Source organism: Anopheles coustani, chromosome 3, assembly GCF_943734705.1.
Source record: "Anopheles coustani chromosome 3, idAnoCousDA_361_x.2, whole genome shotgun sequence".
Taxonomy (NCBI): Eukaryota; Metazoa; Arthropoda; class Insecta; order Diptera; family Culicidae; genus Anopheles; species Anopheles coustani.
The window spans coordinates 29553822-29577957 of record NC_071288.1 but is presented as its reverse complement, the minus strand read 5'-3'; the positions used below and the strand labels follow the sequence as shown (position 1 = coordinate 29577957).

General features: G+C 46.6%; 1 protein-coding gene across 7 annotated transcripts in view; it reads right to left on the bottom strand.

The window, feature by feature from the left end:
* The window catches only part of LOC131260653 (polypyrimidine tract-binding protein 2), a 229007-nt gene that overhangs the window by 33095 nt on the left and 171776 nt on the right, over positions 1–24136 (bottom strand). For 6 of the 7 annotated variants that reach the window (XM_058262432.1, XM_058262439.1, XM_058262437.1 and 3 more), the window contains one exon: positions 653–779. In XM_058262432.1, the coding sequence (XP_058118415.1) occupies positions 653–779 (127 nt within the window). The remainder of the gene's footprint in view (positions 1–652; positions 780–24136) is intronic. The other variant, XM_058262436.1, reaches the window with a different exon arrangement.

Below are 24136 nucleotides of genomic sequence, written 5' to 3'. Positions count from 1 at the left end.
CCGCTTCCGAACACACCCGAGCAAGTGAAATGATTTGCCTCCGGCAACAGCAGACAAAGATTAACATCTTCAAATAGAATCCTAATGTGTGTGTCTCTCTTTGACCGTGCCCGGCGGTTTGCATACCTTACGGGCGCGTCGTGTCTTGACGTTCGCACGAAAACTAGGCCACATTGTGCTTTGTTATCGTTTCCCCGGGTGTTCTTTTTGCTTCCATGCGCTTTTTAGGCGTTTCTCTTATTGTTTATCTATCATCAAGCAATCGAGTGTACATCAAAGGACGAACACGCTGCAAACGACATCCCTAAGCGTTGTTGATAGAGCCCGACTAAAGTTTGTGTTGAATTTCCCTTCATTTTCCGCCTCAGCGATCCGAGCAGATGGAACTCATCATGGCGATGATGATGATGAACGGGGGCACCACGTCTGTGACAATTCCCAGGACCACCATTCGGTCCGGCAAGCGGGCAGCCCATTTAATTACCACGATTAGTCCATCCGCCTGTCGTTTGGACTAAAACTGAGAGCCAAAAGTGAATGTTGTTGCGCCACCACTTTGGAACCGGGGAAGTTTTAATTTCCGCCGTCCACCAAAATATAGCAAAATTAATGTAGCATCTCTAGCAGTCGAACACACAAGGAATACACTTACTGATTCCCATACCGATCACTGTGTTGGTGCTGTCCAGTTTAGCTTTCTTCGTAGCGAGATCCTGATTGTTGTTGTCCGATGCTGGAGCCATAACAGCTGCTTGACTCAGTAGTTCGTCGCTTCCTCGCTGTGGAAAGAGAAGATAGGGAAAGAAAAAACATGTTAATTTAAAATCCTTAAACGCCATTTTCCGATTAATGAAACTGCGAAAGGCACTTGTGGCAGGCTGGGGAGGAATCCAAAACCCACGAAAACCCGCTGGAAAAAAGGAAACATATAGCCTCAAGGGGAGATAATTCCCAACGCGACTGTTACGACGTGCAATTATCACACACCGCGAAACAAACTGGCCGTGGCTCGGGAGAACCATCCCTCATCCCTACCCCTTGTTTTTGGAGGACCGATTTTGTTTTTATTCTTCCGAAGTAATTCAATCAGCGTCGGTAGGACATCACCAGGGCTGCCCTCGGGCGAATGCCAAGCCGCCCACAGGAGGGGATAAATTTTGGTCATACGTTTCCGATGGACAGCGAACCTGATTCGGTGCAAATGGAAAATTATCTACCGTTATCCCGCTGCTTCCGGGGTTTTTTTTCCGCCGGTTCCCAATGATGAGGTGGAAAATGAAACCGAAATCTCATTTTGGACGCCATGTAAACAAAAGACAATTTATACTCGACAACACGACGACTCCCTGTGTGTGCCCGGGACCAAAACAAATACACAAACAAAAACGGTGGAAAGGTCGGTTGAAAGGAAATCGAAAAATTTTCACATTAAAAACGTCCGCAAAACGGACGGGCACTTTGGGATAATTTGCCCACGGAACCCGTGTCCCAGAACGAGAGTTTCGGTGCAAGAGTACCTGCTTACTGGGGGGCCATTTCCCAAAGCCCGGAGGCGTTTTTTTATGATTCATTACCACCGCGCGATTTTTTTTAACTGTTTATTTTATGGCTGGTTTTATGGCAACAGTTGAGAGGGAAAAAACCGTCCACCCCAACGAAATAATGAACGAGCGGTGGGCTGGAGGAAAAACCAAACCAAAATATATCCTTCCAAACCGATAGTGATGAGCAACATAACTCACTCGGCAGGACATTCACACACACACACAGGCAAACAAAAAAACAACTGTTTGCAGGCCGATGATAGATGCTGGAAGCGGTAATGGTTTTGTTTTGTTTTGAACATTCTTCAAACCATTGAATTAAGTATCTTGTTGACGGACTCCACTCAACGGAAATGGCGTTTGAAATTCGAGCCTTTTTATGACCTGTTCCTTTTTTTGTGATTTTTGTATATTTCTCCTCTAGCTACTATGCATGTAAAACCTTTCTGAATAGCTTTAAAACTATTGAAAAATTACTTAATTTATTCGCCGGTAGTATTCGGTTAGAGTTTCAAATTACGTAATTCTTTGAAAACATCTAAGAGGCATTATTGTCTCGTAAAATTATTTTTGATACTTTCCAAAGAACGTCGAAATTTTAAAATCTAACCGAAATACACACAAAAAACGCACCTTAAGGACCGACTCAAACAAGGTCAATCAAAGGTTGAACAATTGAATTGATTCCACCCCTTTAATCTAACAAATCCTTTAACCTTTGACTTCTTTAGGGGGAGCTGGTTCCCGGCCATCCACAAGATTAAAGCGAATGGTGATTTCATCATCTTTAACCAGAACCATCCGTCCAAAACCGACCCCCTGTATCCATTTTCTCCCCCCCCCCCCCCCCCATCCTTCCTGCCCTACCCACTGTTCGTACTGTAAAGCGCTTCGGGTTCGACCCTGTCAGAAGTGAAACGTAAACGAACTTAATCCGTCACGTCACGCCGGGGCGACGTCCATCCACGTCCACGTGTCTACGAGCTGGTGGCAGCTGTGTCCCGAAATGTCAAGTAACATTCGTAACAAAGAATGTCCACCACGCCAACCCTCGCCCTTTTGCTCGTCTCCTCGGCCCAAGACGGCCACATCATCGTTGATCGCAAAAGACATTTCCGGGTCCTTTATTGTTACTGGCTGGCATTTGATGTTGGTTTACCCAAGAAAGAACTGACTTCCACAGGGGGAGGGGGGAAAATTGCGTAAGAGGTGGTGGTGTTGTGTGCCGTGTCGGGCCAGATCACGGAACCATTTGGTGGCTCGGAAAACAACCCGTGTGTCCCCAAAAAAGGGACTGTAGAAAACGCACCAACCACGTCCTGTATTGCTATCCCGACGACGACGACGGTTCGGAAGTTGTACTACCAGGTACTTAAGGTGTTTCCACCCCCTTCACTGGTAGCCGAGGAAGCTTATTTCTTCGGGGCCATTTGTTGACAGATGGCGTCGTGGCGCACTCTAACCCACTTCGGAACGGTATTGAAAGGAATGACAATCCTTTTTATTTGCCTTCCTCCGCCCGTTTGGGTTGCGGATTTCTCAAGCTTGTCAAACCGGTACCGCGGGACGGAATTGAATGGAAATACGAATGTGCCGACTCATGTGGACGGCCTGGAGGAGTCACTTTACTTCAGCACTTCTCCTCGCCCTGCGCTCCATCGTCGATTTCGTCGAAAGCACACTGAGAGCACGAAAAGCTGTTCGAAGGAAACCGTTCCGTTCTGAGGACATCAATACACACGGGGTTTGCTTGAACACCTCGCACATTTCCCGCACACTTATGTGGCAGCCAATATGTTTTATTACGTCCTCACGACACTCACTTGACGTTGCTCCGGTACAGTTATTTAGGGTTGAGAACCTTTGGGGCACCAGAACATAAAGAATTTCGTTAAAGAAATCGTTCCTGACGAAGCAGATTTGAGCAAATCGATTGCCGAATTATGCTAGTATGCTTTTCATCACATTAATTGGAGGTTAAGTTTACATTTGCCAAAGTTGACAACGTTCCCATTTAGTTGTAATTTGTCAAGTCTATTTAAACACTACCCTTTTTTCCACCAAGCCGTCATGTCTATTTTCCAACGCTTCAAAAGCCATCCTTTCGAACCGCTTCGACAACACTCGAGCCGCGTTAAGCACCGACGGCCGTCCCCACCTCATTTATCCTTCCTCCCGGCCGCCCCAAGGGTCGTTCGGTTGACATAAAGCTGTCACCTATTTGTCCGCTCCGGAGGGCACGCGACGACATCGGACCGGCGAGCGAGGTCCTCTTATCGCTGGTCCAATATTTACCTTGGCAATCATTTTGCTTGTGTGTGTGTGTGTGTGCGTGCGTGAGTGTCGGCTGTGTGCAGACGACCGACGACAGCCCCTGTGTGTAAGTGGTGACGGTATTAATCGTGTAATTCCGCCCGCGGCCACCCGGTGCGTATCAAAAGGATTCCCCGGCCCAAGCTGGTCCTTCTCGGTAGTGTCACGGCGGCCGAGGCGGATGGGAGGATCGGTTCCTCCACCCCCGGGGGGGGAAGAAAGTAACACGGCAAGAAAATGCCCATTAAGCCGGAAGGCTAACAACCGCGCTCGACCCGAAGGGCTGAGGGCGCTCTCGGGCAACCACACGACGAGCCGACTAATGCTGAAAGGACGACGACGACGACGACGATGACAACGACATCGTCCAAGTGACTAATCTCTATCGACGTCACGCTAAGTCTCGGTGCGTTTTGGGTGAGTGTAAAATTTATGGAGATAAGATAACGATATTAATAATGTAAAAGACATCAATATGAATTTGCTGCCACTTGATTCAATATTAATTCAGGATCTGATTCCGAGAAAACGGATCGGATCCTGGATCAAGAAGTGGTCAAATAAGGTTTTCTTCATGTATTTTAGTCCGCAGAGCAAGCATAATTTATATTTTGTGGGTTACGATAATTTGTCAGCAGTTTATTTATGTTAATGTATTGGCAACACGAAAGAAGCAAGGTTGATTTTGATTATGAAAGTTAGAAGAAGCACATCATGGTGATGGTATTTCCTGGCGATTACAATGATTTTCCTCAAAGATCGATAACATCGCTGATGTTGGACGATTCACCACAGTTTATCTTACTTCAATTCTGTGTTTTATAAACACTACATCCCACTCACGATTTCGGAGAAATTGTTTATAAATATATTTGGAATTTGGCCACACAAATTCCCATATAATCTCAACAGTACCTGAAACTCACGCACACACGCAGCTGGCAACGGTTACCCGGGGCAATTTTCTGCCACTTCAAACAACTTTCGTGCTACCGAAAACAACAACAGGATGGAGCCGGATCTCTTCGAGCCCTCCGGTATGGTCTTCTACACCTCCCCCTTTGGCATCACAAAATCGTTCCAAAAAAAATCCTAATCGACCCGGCAAAACCACCCCCAGCAAGTGGAACCGCAACAAGGTGGCTGCCGAAATGGGAGCAGAACATAAACGATGAGCGGGAACGGACGGTGTGGTATGTGGTGTGTGGTTTTATCGAAGATAAGAGGCTACTGAAGGCGATCCCGTTGCGTGCGTGCGTCTCCACTCCCAAGGGACAACGCCGAGGGGAGGGGAAGGGAATGAGTTTTTCAATTTTTCTCCCACAGCACCTTCCGTCCGGTCCGGTCTGACCGGGGTCGGGGCGGACGGGGTTCGGTTGATATGGCTACCTCCGCCGCCATTACCCATTTACATGACCCGAACCCTCTAAAAGCACGCACTCGGGGAACACTGTTATATGGTGCTGTGTCTGTGGATATGTGCCTGTTTGTTCTTCCCCTAAAAAGCCACCAATATGTGGGCAAGATAATCGACCCAAGCAAAGGGGGGGTGGATAAAAGTGTAACACCCACATGCGGCTACGGAGAAGATTTTTCCCCAAAAAACAGGAAAATAATCTTGCCCAACCTTTTTCTTACGGATCCTTTCAAGTGTGTGGTATTTGAAGATTTTTGTGATGCGCTGCGTCAAGAGAACGATGCAATGAACAAAGCCAAAATATGCTGTTCAAGTACATTCCAAGGAGCAACAAAACAGCGGGTCACGAGAGCTAATTCAAAGCATGTTTTTGCCTTATTTTTGTGAATAATTTGAAGTCAGCGAACGTAAAAAAACGGCTTGAATTTTTTAAAGCTATGATAAAGTTATCTCATTCATTAGAAACCTATTTTAAATATGAATATGCACAATGAATTTTGAAATTAATGAATTCAAACACAAGGACCTTATGATTTCAAGCTCGTTCAAAGAACTCATATTAAAAAACACAAAAATGACTAAAAAGAAAACAATCTAAAATATTTTTGATATTTAATCCACTCGTGACTCTGCTACAGGAAAAAAGTAGAACAAATGTAAAAGAACTTATAAATGATGCATCTTTCACTTGACAACATCTGTCAAACGCTCATTTTACTCATTTGAAATCCAAATTAGAATTGTCTAAACGCAAAATAAAGAACCAATTTTAGTTGTGCAACAACATTTCATCTAACGCAGCCAGCATTTTACAGCAATGAAATTTGTTTGACAACCGGTTATTCTACCTTTTTCTAATAATCTTGTCCTAACTTTCTCTTATTAAAAACAAATTAAAGAAGGGAAAATCAAACGCAAGAAAAATCGGGTGTAATAAACCCAACCCGGTGAAAGAAGGAAACGAATACCAATTTCTTGACAGAGCCATTGTTAGCGGCAGTAGTCTTTTAATCCATGTTTGCGATATAAACCTCCTTTGTCACATTCAAATACCGTTCGCCACATTGGCTTTAAATTCATCGCCTTCAGAAGGCGTTGCAAGGTCGGCTCAATGTTACCCACACAGATAATGCTGATCTTGAGGTGGCCGCAGAGGGCCTCAACCACCGAAGGCTCGTGTTGATGATGCCCACCGACACACACCGACGTTGACAGCTGGTAACATGGGAGATTACAAATTTTAGACAGACAGACGGCAACAAGGAGGAGCCCAGCCGGATTTACCCATCAGAACACCAACACCGGCACGCTCCGTCCGACCTCTTCCCTTCTACGGAACATGTGAGCGCGGCTAAAGCAGCGGGAATTCATTCGCGCGTTCCAACACACTGGAAAGGATGGAGGAGGCCAGGCTCGCATGATAATGGCAATAACATAAAAGTAAATACTTTCACTCGCCGTATTCTGTGTGCCCTATCCTTCGTTTTGCCAAACCACACACCAGTGTAACACGCACGCACATACGTCAGCCACACATACACACAGTGAAACAACCACAGGGTGGCGGCCCCTGAGTCGTACACACCTTCAATGTGGCCACCACCTGTAATGTTCAGGCATGGTTTTCAACCCCTTGTGCTGATGGAATCCCAACTCGAACCATTGCTCGGTGGATGACGACATCGAGCGAACGTGTACCGCCTGGGGGCATGCAGGGGGAGGGGGGAAGGGTGGGGGTTGGCAAGCAAACGAATCCTTCATTCAACGGGCGGGCATGAAAGATTCACAAAACTCAGCACAAAACCGTACGCCGCGCCATTGTGAGCAAACGGACACAAAACATACAAAGTCATGCGAAAGGAAGGAGAGCAAGGGGTGAGAGAGTGACACACACACACACACACACACACACACACAGCCCAGCGTTACACCCGTGACACATTTTGGCAGCAGGATGTTGTCCTCCCGAAAGGGGTGCGGGTGATGACGTGAAGGCATAGCGAGGGAAATATGAGAGGTATTGTTTGAATTCATCTGCACGATTGCCGGGGAGGGGGGGAGGGGTCCGCGGGAGGTTCGGAGGCATCCTGTCCCCGTGTCCTGTTTTCCTTCTCATGCATGAAGCGCACCACGAAGGTGGATTGCGCCCGGGGGGTCGGAGTGTTGTGTCTCTCGGTGGCAGAAGAGAGTTCAACCGTGAAATGGCATAAAAGGCACTGGAAAATGGATGGCAGGAAGTTGGTAAGTGCATGCTGGCGCGCGGACTGGCCGGTGGTGGCGACGAAGGAGGTGCATTACTGGCGTTTAGTTGTTGTTGCAGCAGCAACAGTTCTCCGGAGGTGATGATGGATGGGATCCGGATCGGCGGTGCGATCGTACAATCGATTGAAATTCGACATTCCGTGCCCCCGCGTGTGACCATCGGTGGAAAAAGCGCACACAAAGCCACCTCACACACACACACGCACACAGACAAACACATTCCGCACACACTCGAGACTGCGGATTATTGATTTTCAAGTACACGCCCCCAAACCACGATTCTTTTCCCAGCCCGGGCCCAACTATCGTGCCAAAGATCGCGCTGGAAAATGGAAAAGCGCACCAGGGTTTGATGAACCGATAATGTTAGAGACAGAGCTTTGATATGTAACCATTCCACACAAAGCGGGGTGCAATTTTTCCTTCCATTAAGCCATTTTATCGTTCGAGCTCCGATTTGTAATTCGTGAAGAATTTTTCGTTAACAATCCTTAACAATAACACCGCCCCTCTTGCGCTCGGAACAGTGGAAAATGACTACGGCAACATTCCATCCATCAAGAATGTGGGGTTATGAATATCTGCTGTAGATTGATAGCTTCTGTCATTTAAATTGAAATTGAATTCGCATTCTTCTTTTGAGCGAAACGTTTTACTCCACCGAATATTTGCGAGTAAAACTGATTCTTAAATCAATCATACTGCCAAGGAATGTTTCAGCAAATATTTGTTTGATAAACTGCCAACATTCCAAAGAATTGCAAACGTTCCAGATGTTTCGAAAAAAAAAACACTATGTAGATTGCTTTCTTTCGAATCCCCTTTAATTATAACCATCACCGTGGAACAGCAGCAGACATCTCTTTAGCTGACATAACAAACGGTCACGGTCGGCAAAGTTTATGAATGTGTCACCAACGAGCAGGCAAACAAAAGACCAACCAAACCTCATTACGGCAAAGCGACACCGGAATAGAGCGCAAAAGAAGATAATTTCGGTACTCGACAGAAAGAAATTAACACCGCCTTTTCCCAAAGCCTCGTCCGTCACCCAAGAGTCGACAACCTATGCCCCTCGCGTCAAGAAGTTGAAACTTTTCGTCGCCGAACAGCAACAACAACCGACACTAATGGGGGAGGTGTGCAGTATCCGGGAAAAGGTGGTCGGAGAGAGGAGGGGACTACTCTCGAGTAGTCGCGAAGGTTATTCCGCTACCGAGTGTGTGCTCGAGAGGATAAAAGGGAACACGCTGCAGAATGCGCTAGGGTATCACACTCTCGACATGAGGCTAAAGAGCCTTGGTTGGCAACAATGTTGTCGGCGCATTCAAACACAACCCCAGCCGCATTTGAAAAAGTGTCCACTTGAAACTAAAAGAAAAACTTGAATACATGGAATGGAATCATTCATGAACTGTGTTTTGCATTTAGAAAATGCAAGAAAGAAAAATCGCTCAATATGACACAAACGTGTGTTCAACAAATTATTCTTTTAAAGCCTTTAAAAAGAACTTTAATTAAATATCCTAGACACAACAGCGAACAAAGCTTACACGGTTAACATTGGATTAATGATAACGATGCCAACCGGAGCCAATCTTGCAGCGTCAGAGTAATTGCACTATCATATCATTAATTAAATCACATCCGGTCGGCCCTTTCCCTTCCCAACCAGGGAAAACCTGTAGCTGACGGTTCACGGAATGGTCAAATCATGACGCAAAAATAAACAACATTAGCTAATATTTCGACGCACACCGACCGGGCACGAAACAATGATGGATTGCACTTGCTGAGAGTGCACTAATTTTCCCAAACAAAATAAATGAAACGGCAGAAAGAAATGGAAAACCCGGTTGGAAAAAAAAAAAAATTAAATGGAACATTACGAACCATCATCATCCGAGCCGGGCGCGCTCGGGTAGCAATAAAATCAAAAACGGAGTAAAAATAAAAACAGGACAAATTGCCGTTGTTTTCCTCCCGTTGCGGCCCGGACCATTTGGGAGTTTTCCACGTGCCCCCACGTTTAACCGACAGCCTTCCGTTCACTCCGCTCCGAACACGGTTGGGGACACACAACAGTTCTGACACGCGCGTCGGCGGTGGTAGAATAAACAGCAAACAAACGAACCGTTCGCGCTTCTGCCTGCTTTCCGCCTCCGAACCCCCCACCTGACAGTTTTTCAACCATCCAGGTCCAGCGCGGCGGAAAAACGGAGGATTTCACTATGTCGAGGGAACCGAAACGCTGACATAATCTAGAGTTAGTTTACACAAAGGTACTGGGCGCGGGTGTGTGTGGAACGAACGACGACGCAGATGAAACGAAATTTGATTCGTTTTCCCTGGCGCGGGTGAAATTTTATTTACTCTCCTTCGGTGTGCGCTCGTCATCGTGTGTCCGGGGGCGCTTAGTCCACCCGACGGGATTTTTTTTTCTCCCGCTGGAAAATCCGGTGGTGAAATCCGGTGGTACGCTAACGCGTTTGGCTTCACCTTCCTCCCCTCCCTCACCCGGCTGAGATCTATTTTTATCGGGTGTCCGGAAAATTTACTCAACAAAGCAAAGCCAAACAAAATCGACTAACTGATAAACAGAACAATGCGCGGCACAACAGCGAGGGATGATTTCATACGGACAGGGTTTTTTGTTTTTTGAGTATAAAAATACTCTCCACATAGAGATGATTAAATATAAATTCATCTCGTGTCATAAAACGTTTCACCTGAAACCATAACAGCGTAGACAATTGTGGTTATGCTTTGTTGACTTCACTGGAATCGCAACAGTGTTCTCGATAATCCGAAAACAAATCAAATATGTCCAATAATCAGTGACAAGCAACGGATCTAACATTAATTTCTTTTCTGGAGCTTGATGGTTTCCAATGAAAAACTTCATTTTCGTTCATCATTATGGCAAGCTTCTTTGCGATGAAACGTCTTTAAGAAAACATCATTCAAAACATAAAAATACTACACAAGCCTCCTGCCCGGGGGCAAACAACCAACGAAATTGCACCCCCTGTTTCCCTCTCTTTTCTCTCTCTCTCACACACACTCGACACATCTTCACTCATCGACTCCGTCTGTCTAATTGTAAACCATCGGCTCCTGCCCCCCGAACCGAATTGCCAACGGGAAACGACGCCTTGAAGATCCACCAACAACAAACCAGCTCAGTGGTGGGGGTGGTGGTGAGGAGCTGGCGTGTGCGGCGGGCGATTATTATTAAAGCTGCGGAAAAGCACCTTTAGCGCCACCTGGCGCCTCCATCGCCGGTCTGTCGTGTCGTCATTGACACGGCGCAAACTTCTGACTAACGGACTAATGACATATGCGTGTCATTTCGCTCGTTTGCCTTTGCCACCGTCCCACCTCCCTCACCTTGTCTCCCCTTCCCCTTGCTTTTGTTAGCTTAAAAATTCCCTTTCGCCAGCACTTCCCGCCGTAAACAAACAGCGCCCTCCACAGCAAAAAAGAAGGAAAAGACGAAATTGTAATGCCGCGCCAAAACGCGCTGCAAAACAACGCAAGACGCTCCCTCTCCTGCAGTGTTATTAAGGTGTTGCTGGCGGTTTACTCGGTGTTTTTCTTTTTAAACATTCTCATTACTTTTTCCTACCGGGAGTTACGCGTTCGAGCCCGCTTCTCTTTATTCATCATAATTTTTCGTGCGACTGAACTCACGATCGTTTGGAGGGCTTGAAAATTAGACACACACACACACACACCCCCACCACTCCCCCAGCCTCTCTTCGGGTGTTTTAAAAGGCACGAAAAGAAGCTGCACGGAAGGCAAACACAACAACAGCCTGGCACATAATCTTTCCCGTGCAGAACTCCAAATCAGAGGGGGTGGGCTTGGTTGGGAAAAATCTGAATCATTTTCCGTACCGCAGGGCAGTGTATCGTGAGGATGCTGTGGAGGAGAAGAGGGCCGGAACCAACGAGCCGAGTGGGAGGGAGAGGAAATTAAACAGGCATTAAAGTAATTGAATCGGCTGCGGAAGTGAAATGTCGCGCTATGCGGCAACAACGCACACAACAGTCGTCGAGAAAATTGCGTCGCGGCGTGCTTAAGAATTTCTTCCGGCCTGTTTTCCCCTGCGCTACTGACTGGTGGTGGAAAGCACAAGGCCCGATAGTCGCCACACTGTCACTCTCCTCCGTCGATAGGCCAAGCGAGATTGACTGATGAGGTTGCTGTTCGGTGCGTGCGTTTTTTCTCACTTTTCCCTCACTGCACGGCATCATCATTCGGTAATGTTTGCCTCATCTTCAAGCGCACAAACCCCGCCACATACACACATAAGCAAATCAACGCTGTTGCGCATCGTCTGGAATGGTAGTGCCGTGCGGACACACACAAAACCACGAGAAGAAGAAAAACCAACGAACAACGCTCCGTGTGGCCTCTGCGATAATGACGATGTCATTGAGCTTATTTTTCATCTTTCGAAGCAAGTCCCGACTTTTCCGCCTGCGATTAAAGCGCGGGTGAACCGTTCGCAACAAGTATGGCGCAAAAAAAAACGAACACCGGAATGGAAAGACCCGCTAACACTGGTGGCTAGAAAAAGCTACAGCAACACGTTGGGGGAAAACGCGGGAAAAATAAAATTGATCATCGTGCCGGGAGAAAAATGAGAAGGTCCTGACGGTGGACCACACCACTGTCGGGGCGATGCCCATTACAGGGATCAGAGCATCCCCCCTTCTTCAAGCGTCAGCTGGCGGATGACTGATAATGATGTCGAATTAAACGTTTTGGCCCGGAATGAAATGCGTTTCCCCTCCGCCGCAAAAAGGCAAGGACCTTCCTTTCCTGTCCGTTAATATCTTTTTTTTTTTAATTCCCAAAAACTGTTTCTTAGTCGACATCACCAGAGTTGGCCCGTCCTTGGGGCTACGTCGTCCCGCAAATCACGACGATTCGTGACAGATGATTGAGAACGACCGTAGAACGCCACACGCAGAACGTCGGGCGAGCGGAGATACAATTAACTGATGAGTTTTTGGCGCACCCTCCGGAACACCCCAACCCAACCGCCCCCGGTCGTTTTCACTTTTCCGCGCGCGCTGGTCGGATAATGAGAGGGAAATTATTTTTCCTATCGCAGCATCACCATCAGCGCCGGCGAGTGCTGGTCGTCCGGTTTTTACCGCCCGGTGGAGAAACTTTCCCAGCCAGAGCTCGAAAGAAACGTAGCCGTGATGGAAAAGAACCCATGAAGGTTATTAATAATCGGCGACAGCGACGGAAAATCGAATGCTGTTTTCCGAGGGATAGAAAATCCCTTACCCACAAATCTTTTCCCTCCACATTTTGTTGAGGTGATTTAACTTTTCTTTCGGAAAATCTTTCAATTATCGTCCTCGTCGTCGTTGTTGCTGTCGAAGGGTGTGTCAGAAATGGTGAACCCATTGTTACCACGGCAGGACGGGAAAATATCGATTCATTGAAGGTTGGTTTCGAAAGCATTTTCCGATGTGAGGATTTTGTTTCGAAAAAAAAATTGAAAAATCGTTATGTACTTAAAGACGTACGTAGAGGACGTTGCTTCCTTAACACTCCTTCAACTGAATGCGGCTTTGTGCGGTTGCGGTTGAAGTCTTGTTCACATATCAACACGCACACACACACACACGCAACGCATCATGCCATTAGGGGAGGAAAAATCAATCCCGAAAAGAAACCACCGAAGCCGGCATTAGGCTAACTTGTTGCCGGGTGGCTTTTCATGCGCTCATTCGTGAAAGACACCACACAGCTCAGAGTTCCTCCCTCACCTCACCTATCACCCCTTTTCGTCCCTCTCCCCCGAGCAAGCGAGTCGAAAGCCAAAAATCTAAGGCAGAAGAATTAGCACACTCGATTTGGCCGCAATTAGGCGTAACTAAGACCAGAACTGTCGTCCCCCTTACACCCTCGTCCCGCTGGTCAGGTTTCTCTCAACCACCTCATGTGTGTGTGTGTGTGTGTGTGTGTCTGCTGCCAAAGAAAATTCATACCTTTCCTACGGAAAGCGTGTGTGTGTGTATGCGCCACCAGGAGGATCACGCCAACTGGAGAAAGTTTTCCATCAACCGTCCGACACGAACGACGGATGGGATGGGTTTTTCTTTCGCACGGAGGAATCCACACCGGAATTCCAAGTAGCAACACATTTTCTTCAACCCCCTCCCTCCCTCCCTTCTTTCCCCCACCGGCAGCAACCCCGCATTCCCTCACGTATACGATGAAAGTGTCGATTTCCTTTCCGTTAGCCTTGCGTACGTGCACTGGATAAGACGCGACCAGATGCTTTGCCGACGATTACGCCCTCCACAAACGCGCACACCAATACAAACGGGGGGGGTTCCCGTATGATTTTCTCCCGCCCGAGACGGAGAGTCTTGATCAAATCCGTTTGTAGCGAGTACTTCTTCGTAACGCTTCAGCTGAGGTGTATTAAAGCTTTTCCACAATGGCTTTCACTACGCAGTGAATTAAAGCAATCGTTATTTTTATCTTTTTGATGGCTTATCCAGTACTGTCGAACTGTGAAAAATGTTGGTGATAATATTTCATTTCGATTTTTATCAAATCAAACGATCCTCATGAATACTCTTCTAATTCTTGCGCAATATAAATTAGCACAATCTTTACTATTTCCTTTAATAGCCAGGTCTAACGTAAATAATTGGAAGGCTGTTGGGCTGTTATAATTTGCCCAAAATGCTCGCAAATGATGTTTTCCAAAGTTCAACACTCTAATTTATTCCTGGAATAACCTAATAAGTATACCGAGCCACCTCAATCAGCGTCGTCCACCGCAAACGAACAACAACTGAACATTGCAATAAAGAAAATGTTTTCGATTTTAGAGACCGCTTCGGCACGACTGATGCAACAACAAAAAGACGAATCGAAGAAGCAAAACGAGAACGGTGGACGACAAAAAAAAGCCACAGCCTCCACTCAACCGTCGAATAACAACTCGCATTTCTCGACTCGATCGGCTTGCTGCTTAATCCTGTTGTTACGACATTCCTTGTCGTTTCTCCCCACCATTAACGACTGTGGGTCTGTGTGTGCCTGTATGTGGCGGGTAGGGAAGAAAAATGTGCACACACTTCACCACCATCCACAGCGAGGCCACGTGACAGCAGGATGGAACGCGCGTACCGTCATTAAAACGGCGTTTAAAGACTTCATCGTCTAGAAAGGCACCAAACAAGTGCGCCGAAACTGGAACGAATTCGCCATATCCGCCAACCAGAAGCGGTGGAAAAACTGCCCTCCATTTGTGCCGGTGTAGAAATGCCGGCGGATTTCACTTTCTCGGATAGAAGTGTACGTTTAAAGAGGCTCCGGCTGGAAAAGGCTTTCAAGTCCTTGTGTTCTCGAGTTTGGCAGTTTCGGGTCCGCGACACCTGTGAGCGTGTGTCCTGTTTCTTCTATTTGCAGTCACGTGAAATTCGGGTGTGTGTGATGGCCACGCACATACACCGGTAAGCAAGCCAGCCAGCCCTGCCAGACGGCCTGGGATGTGTCCTATAATGAACAAAGTTTATAATTGGTTTTAATTATTAACACGATTGTTGATGGATTTATTTCGCTTCGCTCATCCAGACCGACGGTCGGAAAACGGCGCCAGAAAGGGCAGGCATCAAAGTGTGTGTGTGTGTGTTTGGAGAAGTGAGACCGAGACAGTTCGTTCGTGTGAACTCAGCACGGCCACTAAACGACGGACACGGTAGCTCGTTCGGTGGCAGCAAACGACATTGGATGTGAACGTTAAGGCAGCATGCGGCCAACGTGCTGTGACGCCATTGTCGGGGTCAATTTTCGGAGACCAACACAACACGCACACACCCACAGACCGAGGATGAAATCACGTTAGCGTTCGGATCGGGCTCAACCTTGGGCAACGATCCTTTATCCTTCATCGGGCCTCGGAAAGGGACGTACAACCGCCGGACGGAAAAGGTTGCCACCAGGTGGTGGGGGGTTGGTTCCATTTCTCCGGTTCGCCCCGTTCGGGGACATCACTGATACGGCTCGACCCGACCCGACCGGCTGCTGCTTCGGGGACATTCATGATGACAACCTGCCATGAGCCGTGCGAGTGTGTTAGGGCTCGTTGACACCTACGTTGGTGGGTAAGAACCCGATGAACTACACCCCGGACGTCGGCGGAGCTCGGGGCCGGGTGATTAAGTGCAATTAAAATTCAAGTGTTATTTATGGACTCGCACAAGTGGCCGTCGGGTTCTCCACATTACCCGGGGAAGAGTCTCTGCCGACAGGTGAACCGCTACGCTTTCGGTCGATCAAGCACCCAATTGTGTCGGCACCGGGTTTAACATGCTGTCGTGTGAAAATAAATACGACCGGAAAGGAAATTGGTCCCGAGGAGGGAAACGTGTTTCCTTTCTTGTTTCAGTTTCATTAGCCTTATCAGTGGATGATTTCAAAGTCTTGCACGAACGTAGTGGAAATGTTAGTTAATTGGAAATAACCTGCCACAAACCAAACGATCAGATCCATAAAACCAGAAACTAATAATACAAATTCACAGAACATGCCAAGGATACAAACCAATCCTTGGCAAGTACCACTCAATGAACGAAACAAACTATTCGCATGATGTCAGTTGATTTAACAGAAAACTTTCGACCTTTCTTACATAGAAAAAACATAGTAATCTGTTTCATGGAATTTAAAATCCACCTCTGAGCTGGCCGTCCCACGTTAGGAACCGTAATGCAACCGAAAAAACCATCCTACAAATTGTAATGCGCCTAGAGCCTACGTGTTGATTTTTCCTGTTTAATTTTTCCGACCGAAAGTCCTATTCATTCCGCTTCCTGCTGTCGAAAATGGTAGAGAATTTCGCGATTTTGTGTAATTTGCGCCATCGAACCGTTTACAGGGGGACAGGCCGGAAGTGCGAGGCACGGGCTTCTGTACGTAAATTAGTCCAAGGACCACGAATTGACATTGTATTGCGCCCGCGTGCAGTGGTTTTTGGGCTACTTTCACCACCAAGCGCGTCCATTGGCGACGTTCCTTCCTAGGCGTCGGCATCACACCGTCGTTGTTCGTCGGCGTTGGCAGAACAAGTAAACCGCTCGCGAGTGGAACAATGAACCGCAGCAACCGGTTCGAAGTAGTACTCGGGAGTGTTGGTTTTATGTTTTCCGCACCTAGCAGTCGTTTCCGTTTTTCCACTTTTCACGCTGGGTGGCGACGAACGACCAGACGAAAGTCGATTCCTCATTGTGTGAGAACTTTTATTTTCCTTCCATTCCCTATTGTGCTCGGGCACTCGGGCGGTTTTTCGTTGTCGTTCTAGAGGGGGGAAGGGGGCTGTGGCATGGACGGCATAAAAAGGGGCGTACAGGCCCTCGCGCGCGTTCGCCTCCGATGCCCTTTTGTGGTTGCCAATTCAGCTAAATGGAAAATATGCCCCACGGCGTGGCGGCGGCCCGTGTCACACCGCTGCTGCAGTGTTGGCGAGTTTTCCGGCACCGGTGCACGTTCCGAAAAATGTGTGTCTTCCCCGGGACACGGGTGTAGGAACTTTTCAACAGGTTTTCCGATTCACCACTGTAAAATTTCTCCTTTGTCCGGCCCCTTGTTACACGGCGTGTGGTTTCTCCCGGGCACCTTCCCGTGCTACCGGCGCCACACCGATGCTCTGGGGGGGTGGTGGGTATTGGCGGTTTTCAGTCGGGCTCGGCAAAACTTACCTACAACGAGAGAAGGAGAAGAGTGGAAAAAGAAAACATTAAATACGGCACACGGCGAAAGCTAAGTAAATATTATGCTGGAATTGAATTGAGTTCCCGCGCAGAGTGGCCAGCCGCTTTTTGGTTCATCGGTGAAGGCTTCTGGTTTTTTGGTTGCAGCGCAAATCGTTTCCGCTAGTGTGGTGGTTGAGGGGAGTCCAGGTCGAAACGAGAGTTTTAGGTAGCCAAAAAAAATAACAAACAACACGCCTATATACACGTGACTTTGGCAAACAATGTTTGGACAAAGGATTTCCCTTAGCGTTCGTTTCAATGTGAGGCTTCTACTAGGCAAAGAGAGTGTGGAGCAAATTTCACAATTCATTAGATATTAATGGCCGAAAGTAGAAACGCTCACAGCATGGTCGATGGTTCTACTGACCATTACAGGGGTTTCGATCTATATAATGGAACGTTTTAATAGATAGAGGAAACATTTCAGAACCATAGTGGATATTTTCAATCGGTAAAGAGAACGTTGCAATCATATAGGGGAATGTGTCAGACAGGACACAGGTTAGGGTTAGGGAAGCAAGTTGTCAACCTCACAAAAGTTCTTGTTTGGTTTACGTTGATTTGACAATTACTATGTATTTTTACTCGTCTATCAATTCAATTAAAATTGGTTGTTGTTGTTGAAAACAACTTTTTTGGGGATGCAAACAACGTTTTTCAAACTTTTATTTTCAACTACCGATAGAAACATCATTGACTTGCTAAAACGATGAGCTTGACGAAGTTGATAGCTTGCTCCTCTAACGGATTGTAAAGTTCTCTGGTGGGTTTGCCTGATTCCCCTTGCTAATTGTCATATTCCCCTGTACGATTGTAAAGTTCCACAATGATTCTGTAAACATCCCATGAGTCGATGAAACTTTCCCTGTATCACTTGAAACATTCAATTTTATAGATCAAACCCCTGTAAACATGGCCAAAGGTGAATTGACATCAGATGCAGTTGAGGGAGCATACATTTCAAAAAATGCGTTGCTACGTAAACAACTTGAATTTTGAACAATTGTGTTATAATTATTTCTGTACAATTCTTGTACAAAAATTGAACACAAACAACCTTTTCTGTGATCTCGAAGCATTGCGCCACCATTCGTAAGATCAATTCAACGGCAAAAATACAAATGAAGAACCCTCCACAAACAACTAACAATGGAGCTAGACTAACCGATGCACCTCGCCGCTAGGGTGGGGAACATGACCCTTCTGCCAATTACTGTAGATTAAACAACAAAGCAGCAATATACACCAACATTGAAGCCGTGAGTGAACCATGTTTTGAAAAAGATCCCTCTTCTCCTCGTGCCTGCAATACGGGTTTGATGTTTTGCTGGGCACGATTGGCCACTCTACAACGGGAGGAATGTATCCCCGAAGAGCCTCCTTGATTCGATTGTACCAACGAGATACCGTTTGTTCTAACGTCGGGCCGGAGGAACTTGCCTGGGAATGTAGTTGTAATTAAAACGCCACTACGTTTTACAAAACCATCCGATCGTCTTTTTCATGACTATCGATGGATACGATGGATGGGAAGCCGGACAGGACGAATGTGTCACGCCTAGCGTTGCGAGAACCCAATGAATCCTTCACATATCCATCCGATGGGTGAACACTCTCCTTTACATCGCAGCGTTTGGAAAAACCCACTCGTAAACGACCGCGAGAATCATCGGGAGGGGTTGGTAGAAACCTAGCTAATTATCCTTAAAGCTGCATTTATCCCCTTTTTATTCAGGCCTGTTCAGCTGTGTGGTCAGCCAACCCGGCAGCATAAAACCACAACGTAGCGTATCGTTCACTGGTCGAACTAAAAGAACCATGTTTCGCCTACGATCCCCCTTCGGGAACAAACAAGCACTCACGCCAAAGGTCAATCGCCGGCTCAAAGGGCCAGGAAAGGACAGGGAGTAAGGAACAGGAAAGGTGGAACTCCATTGACCCTCCCGGTACCACAGGTCAACAGCAGCGTCAGCAGATTGTTTCACTCAACAATGCCGGAGAGCACAAAAGCAAATGAGTGTGACGATGATAACATTCACTTTCATCTTTCATCGTGTTGGTCGGGAAAATGGAAGGATTCTATGTCTCCCCTTCCCATTCAACGATAATTTTCCGGGCTTGGTCCGGGCGAGTCGAAGCCACTCATCGGAATCTGCATAGCTTGGGGTGGCTTATTAAACCCGGGACCGCTGTTGCGTCCATCGAAGGCATTTCTTTGTTCCAGAGGTCCGATGCGAGGAGCACAAGGCTTCGGTAGAGCCAACGAGGGAAAGTTCATGGTGGTCACCACCTCTGCTGGACCGGACGAGAGCTGGAATCATCGGCACATATTTGTCTCGCTTTAAAACATATTCTCACATTCCAGCGACGGTTCGCCCGAAGGACACGTTTCATCCGGTTCGGTTTTATTCACCTTGTGAGCTCGTTCAGTGTTGTTGGTCACGTAGCCAGCAAAATAGCTGACCACTAGGAGCCAGACTGACGTATGTATGTGTGTGAAGGGTTGTAGTTGCCTTATTTCACGTTAATACCCGGCCACTGAGCGACACTTCCATGCGAGCCTCTGTCTGTATGCACAAGGTTTTTGGTTCGGACGGCTCTGACATGGTTCTGACCGCCGTATGCCCACCATACACAACAAAAGGAAGCGACGGGCGATCCCCCAAAACGACAACAGCATTAGAACACGCCAGGCGCCATCATAACCGGGCGGCGAAGGACTGCCGAGTAATCGCTTTCCAACAAGTTTCCGCTGAACTTTCACCAAAGTGGGAACGAGATTATAATGTTTACATACTGTTAGCGCCCCCCTGTGTGGATGTGTGTATTTGGCGAGTGTGTGACGAGGAATAATTTTTCATTTTTAACTCTTAACCATGACATTTTTCATTTTCCGTACACGTTTCACTCGAAATTTTCCACCTTCATAATAATGATGAGGAAAAATGTTCACATCCATGAGCTCGACACAACTTCCCGAAACTGACATTGTGGTCACGTCGTGACGTGCGCGACCGGTGTGTAACGACGGTGAAAAATTCCTCACCTACCTCCCAATCCAACGCATACTAGTTTCTCTTCTCCACCATACCGAGATAGTGCTCGTCACATCGGGAAAAAGGCAACTAATGGACATTGGGTTTGAAAGGTCGTTGCATTCTTGCTTGTGGTTGGTTAAAGCACACCCCGTTCACAACAATTTCTCACTCTCCTTTTTTATTCACCCACACACACACACGCACACATTCGCTTCAAAGGAAATGAGTCAATCTTCTCCACTGCCTCCGTACGCTCGACGGAAAGGCCCACCCCCGTAAAGGGATTATATCCGGGGTATGGTCTCACCCCTCGGGAGAGACGAACGCACCGAGGCAATCCATCATTCGGTCACTTTTCCGGACTATTTTCCAGCCAGTTTCCTGCAGGTACAAAGTGTCACTGATAACGTGAGCTTTTCTTCAGCACAATGCACGCAAGCAAAGCAACACGGGTAATGCATTACAACGGAGTGCAATTGTTTGCCATTGTGATCCTTGCAGACTAATGGAGGTTCGGAGTGTCGGACTGACAGCACGCCAAAAAAATAAAACGCAAGTGATGCGATGTTAATGGTTACTGGGAATGCTGCATGTCAAAGATCCAAGTGCAAAACGATTAAGGCATGACGTTGAGCAGAAATTTATCATAAAGAGCCGGGTTTCCATCAAGTTGTGACAACGTATGCAAAAAAGGTTTGAATTTGCTGTAAGAAACCATCAAATCTGAACATTTAGACCAATATTTATAGTTAAATATGCGTATAAAAATTGCAGAAGCTAAATTGTAAATTTAAAGTAATTTACGATTTCGTTTACGGGAGATCAAATAAAGGGAAACGATAATCATATTCATGTCAATTCAATTCTACTGTAGTTGTACAATTGTACACATTATTTCAGATAACTTTTTAACGTTTTTGACCAAATTTTCAAAAATCCATCCCGACTAACTTGCAAAAAACTGGAATTTAAAAAATCGTACCCAAATTTGAAACATCCGCTCGTTTCCATATGATTAAAAACCCATTAGATGCGAGAAGAAATGAGTAAAATACACCTTTTACTTCTGTTTACATTCTCTACTTCGCTAAGTTTACTGTTTTTAATAAAGATAAAAGATAATGTGGAATTATCCTTCTAGTTACCCTCGCAAACCAGACAATAATATACAAACCAAATGGAAAGTTTGGTGTAACGGAAGTCATTTATAGCTTGTTTACCTTGTTTTTTTCTTTCGAATATCAAGGACTTCTAAGTTTATTTGCACCATGTTGGGTACGATTTGTCAATTGCTCAAGCTCCCCACTTTTGCTTGGCACTTTCTAGACTGTCAACATGCAACCCCACCTCACTTAACATTGACGCTAACAAACTGCAATGGGGCAAACGCAAAGTTGCGCCCAGTCATACTCCTTTACCATGCAACGACCGTTGAAAAAAAAAGTCCATTGTCAAAGGAGAATGTGTGGAAGGGGATTGTGTGTCGAAGCATTCGGTGAGCTCGTAAAATACGTTCACGTCTTGGGCCAGGGAGCTGCCGTTCTTTACCAACCAGCCCGTGTTTCTATTTCGAAAGAAACTAACCTCTTCCGGAGCAACAAATAGAAGGAGCACGGAACGTTGGTCGCGTATGTGTTTTTTTCCACCGTTGCAATTTTGCGTTTTCTCCACACCCCGCCAACCAACAATCACACCCTGTGGGCTCAGGCATTGCAGAACTTGCAGGGAATAACGTCGTGAGAGTGCGCTGACGATATTTTTCCTACCCGAACATTCCTTCACGGGGAAGATAGAGTTATTTACGATACAGCGTCGGGGAACAAATAACGACACGGTCAAAGCACAAAAGGAAGGGGTGGGGTGGTAGTGAGCTCCCCATATACCTTCCACATCCGCTACGGTCCGTGGGGTAAGAAATTGCTCAGGATGTTGTCGTTATTCGAAACGGCAGAAACATTTGGGGAAAGCCTCCAGGAGGAATCCTCCTTGTGCGGTTTTGCGAAATGGAGCTCGGTTAGTACTCCCCTTTTTTTCACATCAACTTATCCAACCCTGCTGTGTGTGTGCTCGATATCTTTCACCGGAAGTCAACAATTCCCGGCCACTTTTCGCCCCGACCAGGGAGCTCGCGCGGAAGTCAACGATTTTGCGGTTGACCGGTATACCCTTTTTGGAATCGTGTGCACTCTCCGATTGGATTGAACGCATTTTTACGGTCCCGCACACTGATTGGAATCGATCCGGCGAACCGAAAGTGAGTGGAGTACGACTCACATATACTACTCATCCCGGATTTCGGGATTTTAGCGTCCCTTCTCTCGGCTCTTAAAGGCGTTTCTTTAAAAGGAAAAGTTTGATTGCGCACTGTTCTTTTAAACTGTAAGTAAAGTCAAACGGAGGGGTTTTCTTTTAAAATCAGTCCTAATTGATTGCGAATGGCAGAAATGGGGAGGAAGTAAGGCGACCAACACGCCTCTCGAAAACAAGAGTGCAATTAACGGCTCACGAAAGTTTAAGTAAATACATTAAGATGGTTTCCATTTAAAGCATTTTCCTTCGAATTAACATCGAATGTCTCGCTCGCACGTCCTCCATGCGGTACTGAAGAAAGCTCCAAAGTGTGTTTCCTCCCGTCGTTAAAGTGTCCCGACTTCTATTTGCAACTCGGTGGTGGAGGTGGTGGAATAAAGAATAAACAACATCGGTGCCAAGCAATTTTATTTACTTTAACTTCTCCCACTTTCCAACCGGATTAGGTGGAGTCGCTTCGAGCACAAATGGTTCTGCTGAAACTCGGCTTTAGATACAGGAGGGCGGAAGGAGTGGGGGGACATTCTCATCCGAACGCAAAAAGGATCGAGTGAAAAGAAGCCTGGACTCAACAACAACATAAAAAAGCTGGTTTCCCAAAAATTGAATACCAAAATCCACCCGAAAAGCTAACGGAAAATTGGGTTGCAAGCAAGTACTTGTTTGCGTGTGTGTGTTTCCGCGTTAACAACAATGGGGGTGGACCTAACCGAAATCAAACACCCAACCTCACCGTGTGCGCCAAGGTGATAATCGATTGAGCTCCAGCCAGCCAGAAGAAGGGTTATGCTCCGAAAGCCAGAGCTAACCATCGCTTTCCCAAGGTACGCTATGCTGAGAGGTCATGGAAAAGTGTTTTCACTTACGCTAGAAAAAGCGAGAGATGATGCTGGTAGGGTTTGCAACGAAAATAGTTAACCCAACCCGGCCACTTCTCTTTGGAGGGCGCTTTTTCGTTCAGGATTATCTTCTTTCCTTCCGGGCCGAGGGCGATACATTAGGAGGGGGCATAGAAAACCAATTGAATCGCATGGAGGGCCGCCCGAAAGTAGCCAAGCGAACCTGGTAATCTGTTCATTTGAGCTGGATTACGGAGGATAGCCCTTTGTGAAACACGTGAAAATTGCATTGACTTGGAAAAAATGGTACCGACATTAAAGATGCATGTAAAACCACGGATGTGTAAAGTTGTTCCACAAAACTTTTTTTGACGATGGTTACTAACTACACATTCATTGGAACGAATATGTTTTTCCTCAAAATGCATCATCCCCATTTCCCCAAATCTCTACTTCTTTTCATCGAAAAACAATAAGTACATAGGAAAACTATAACGATCATGCCATGCTGTTATGACGTTTACCACCACAGACGACTTGCATGGAATTGAAAAGCACCAGTGAAAACTCCAACCTGCCTTCCCGCATTGAAATCATGTTCCATCCTGACCGCTT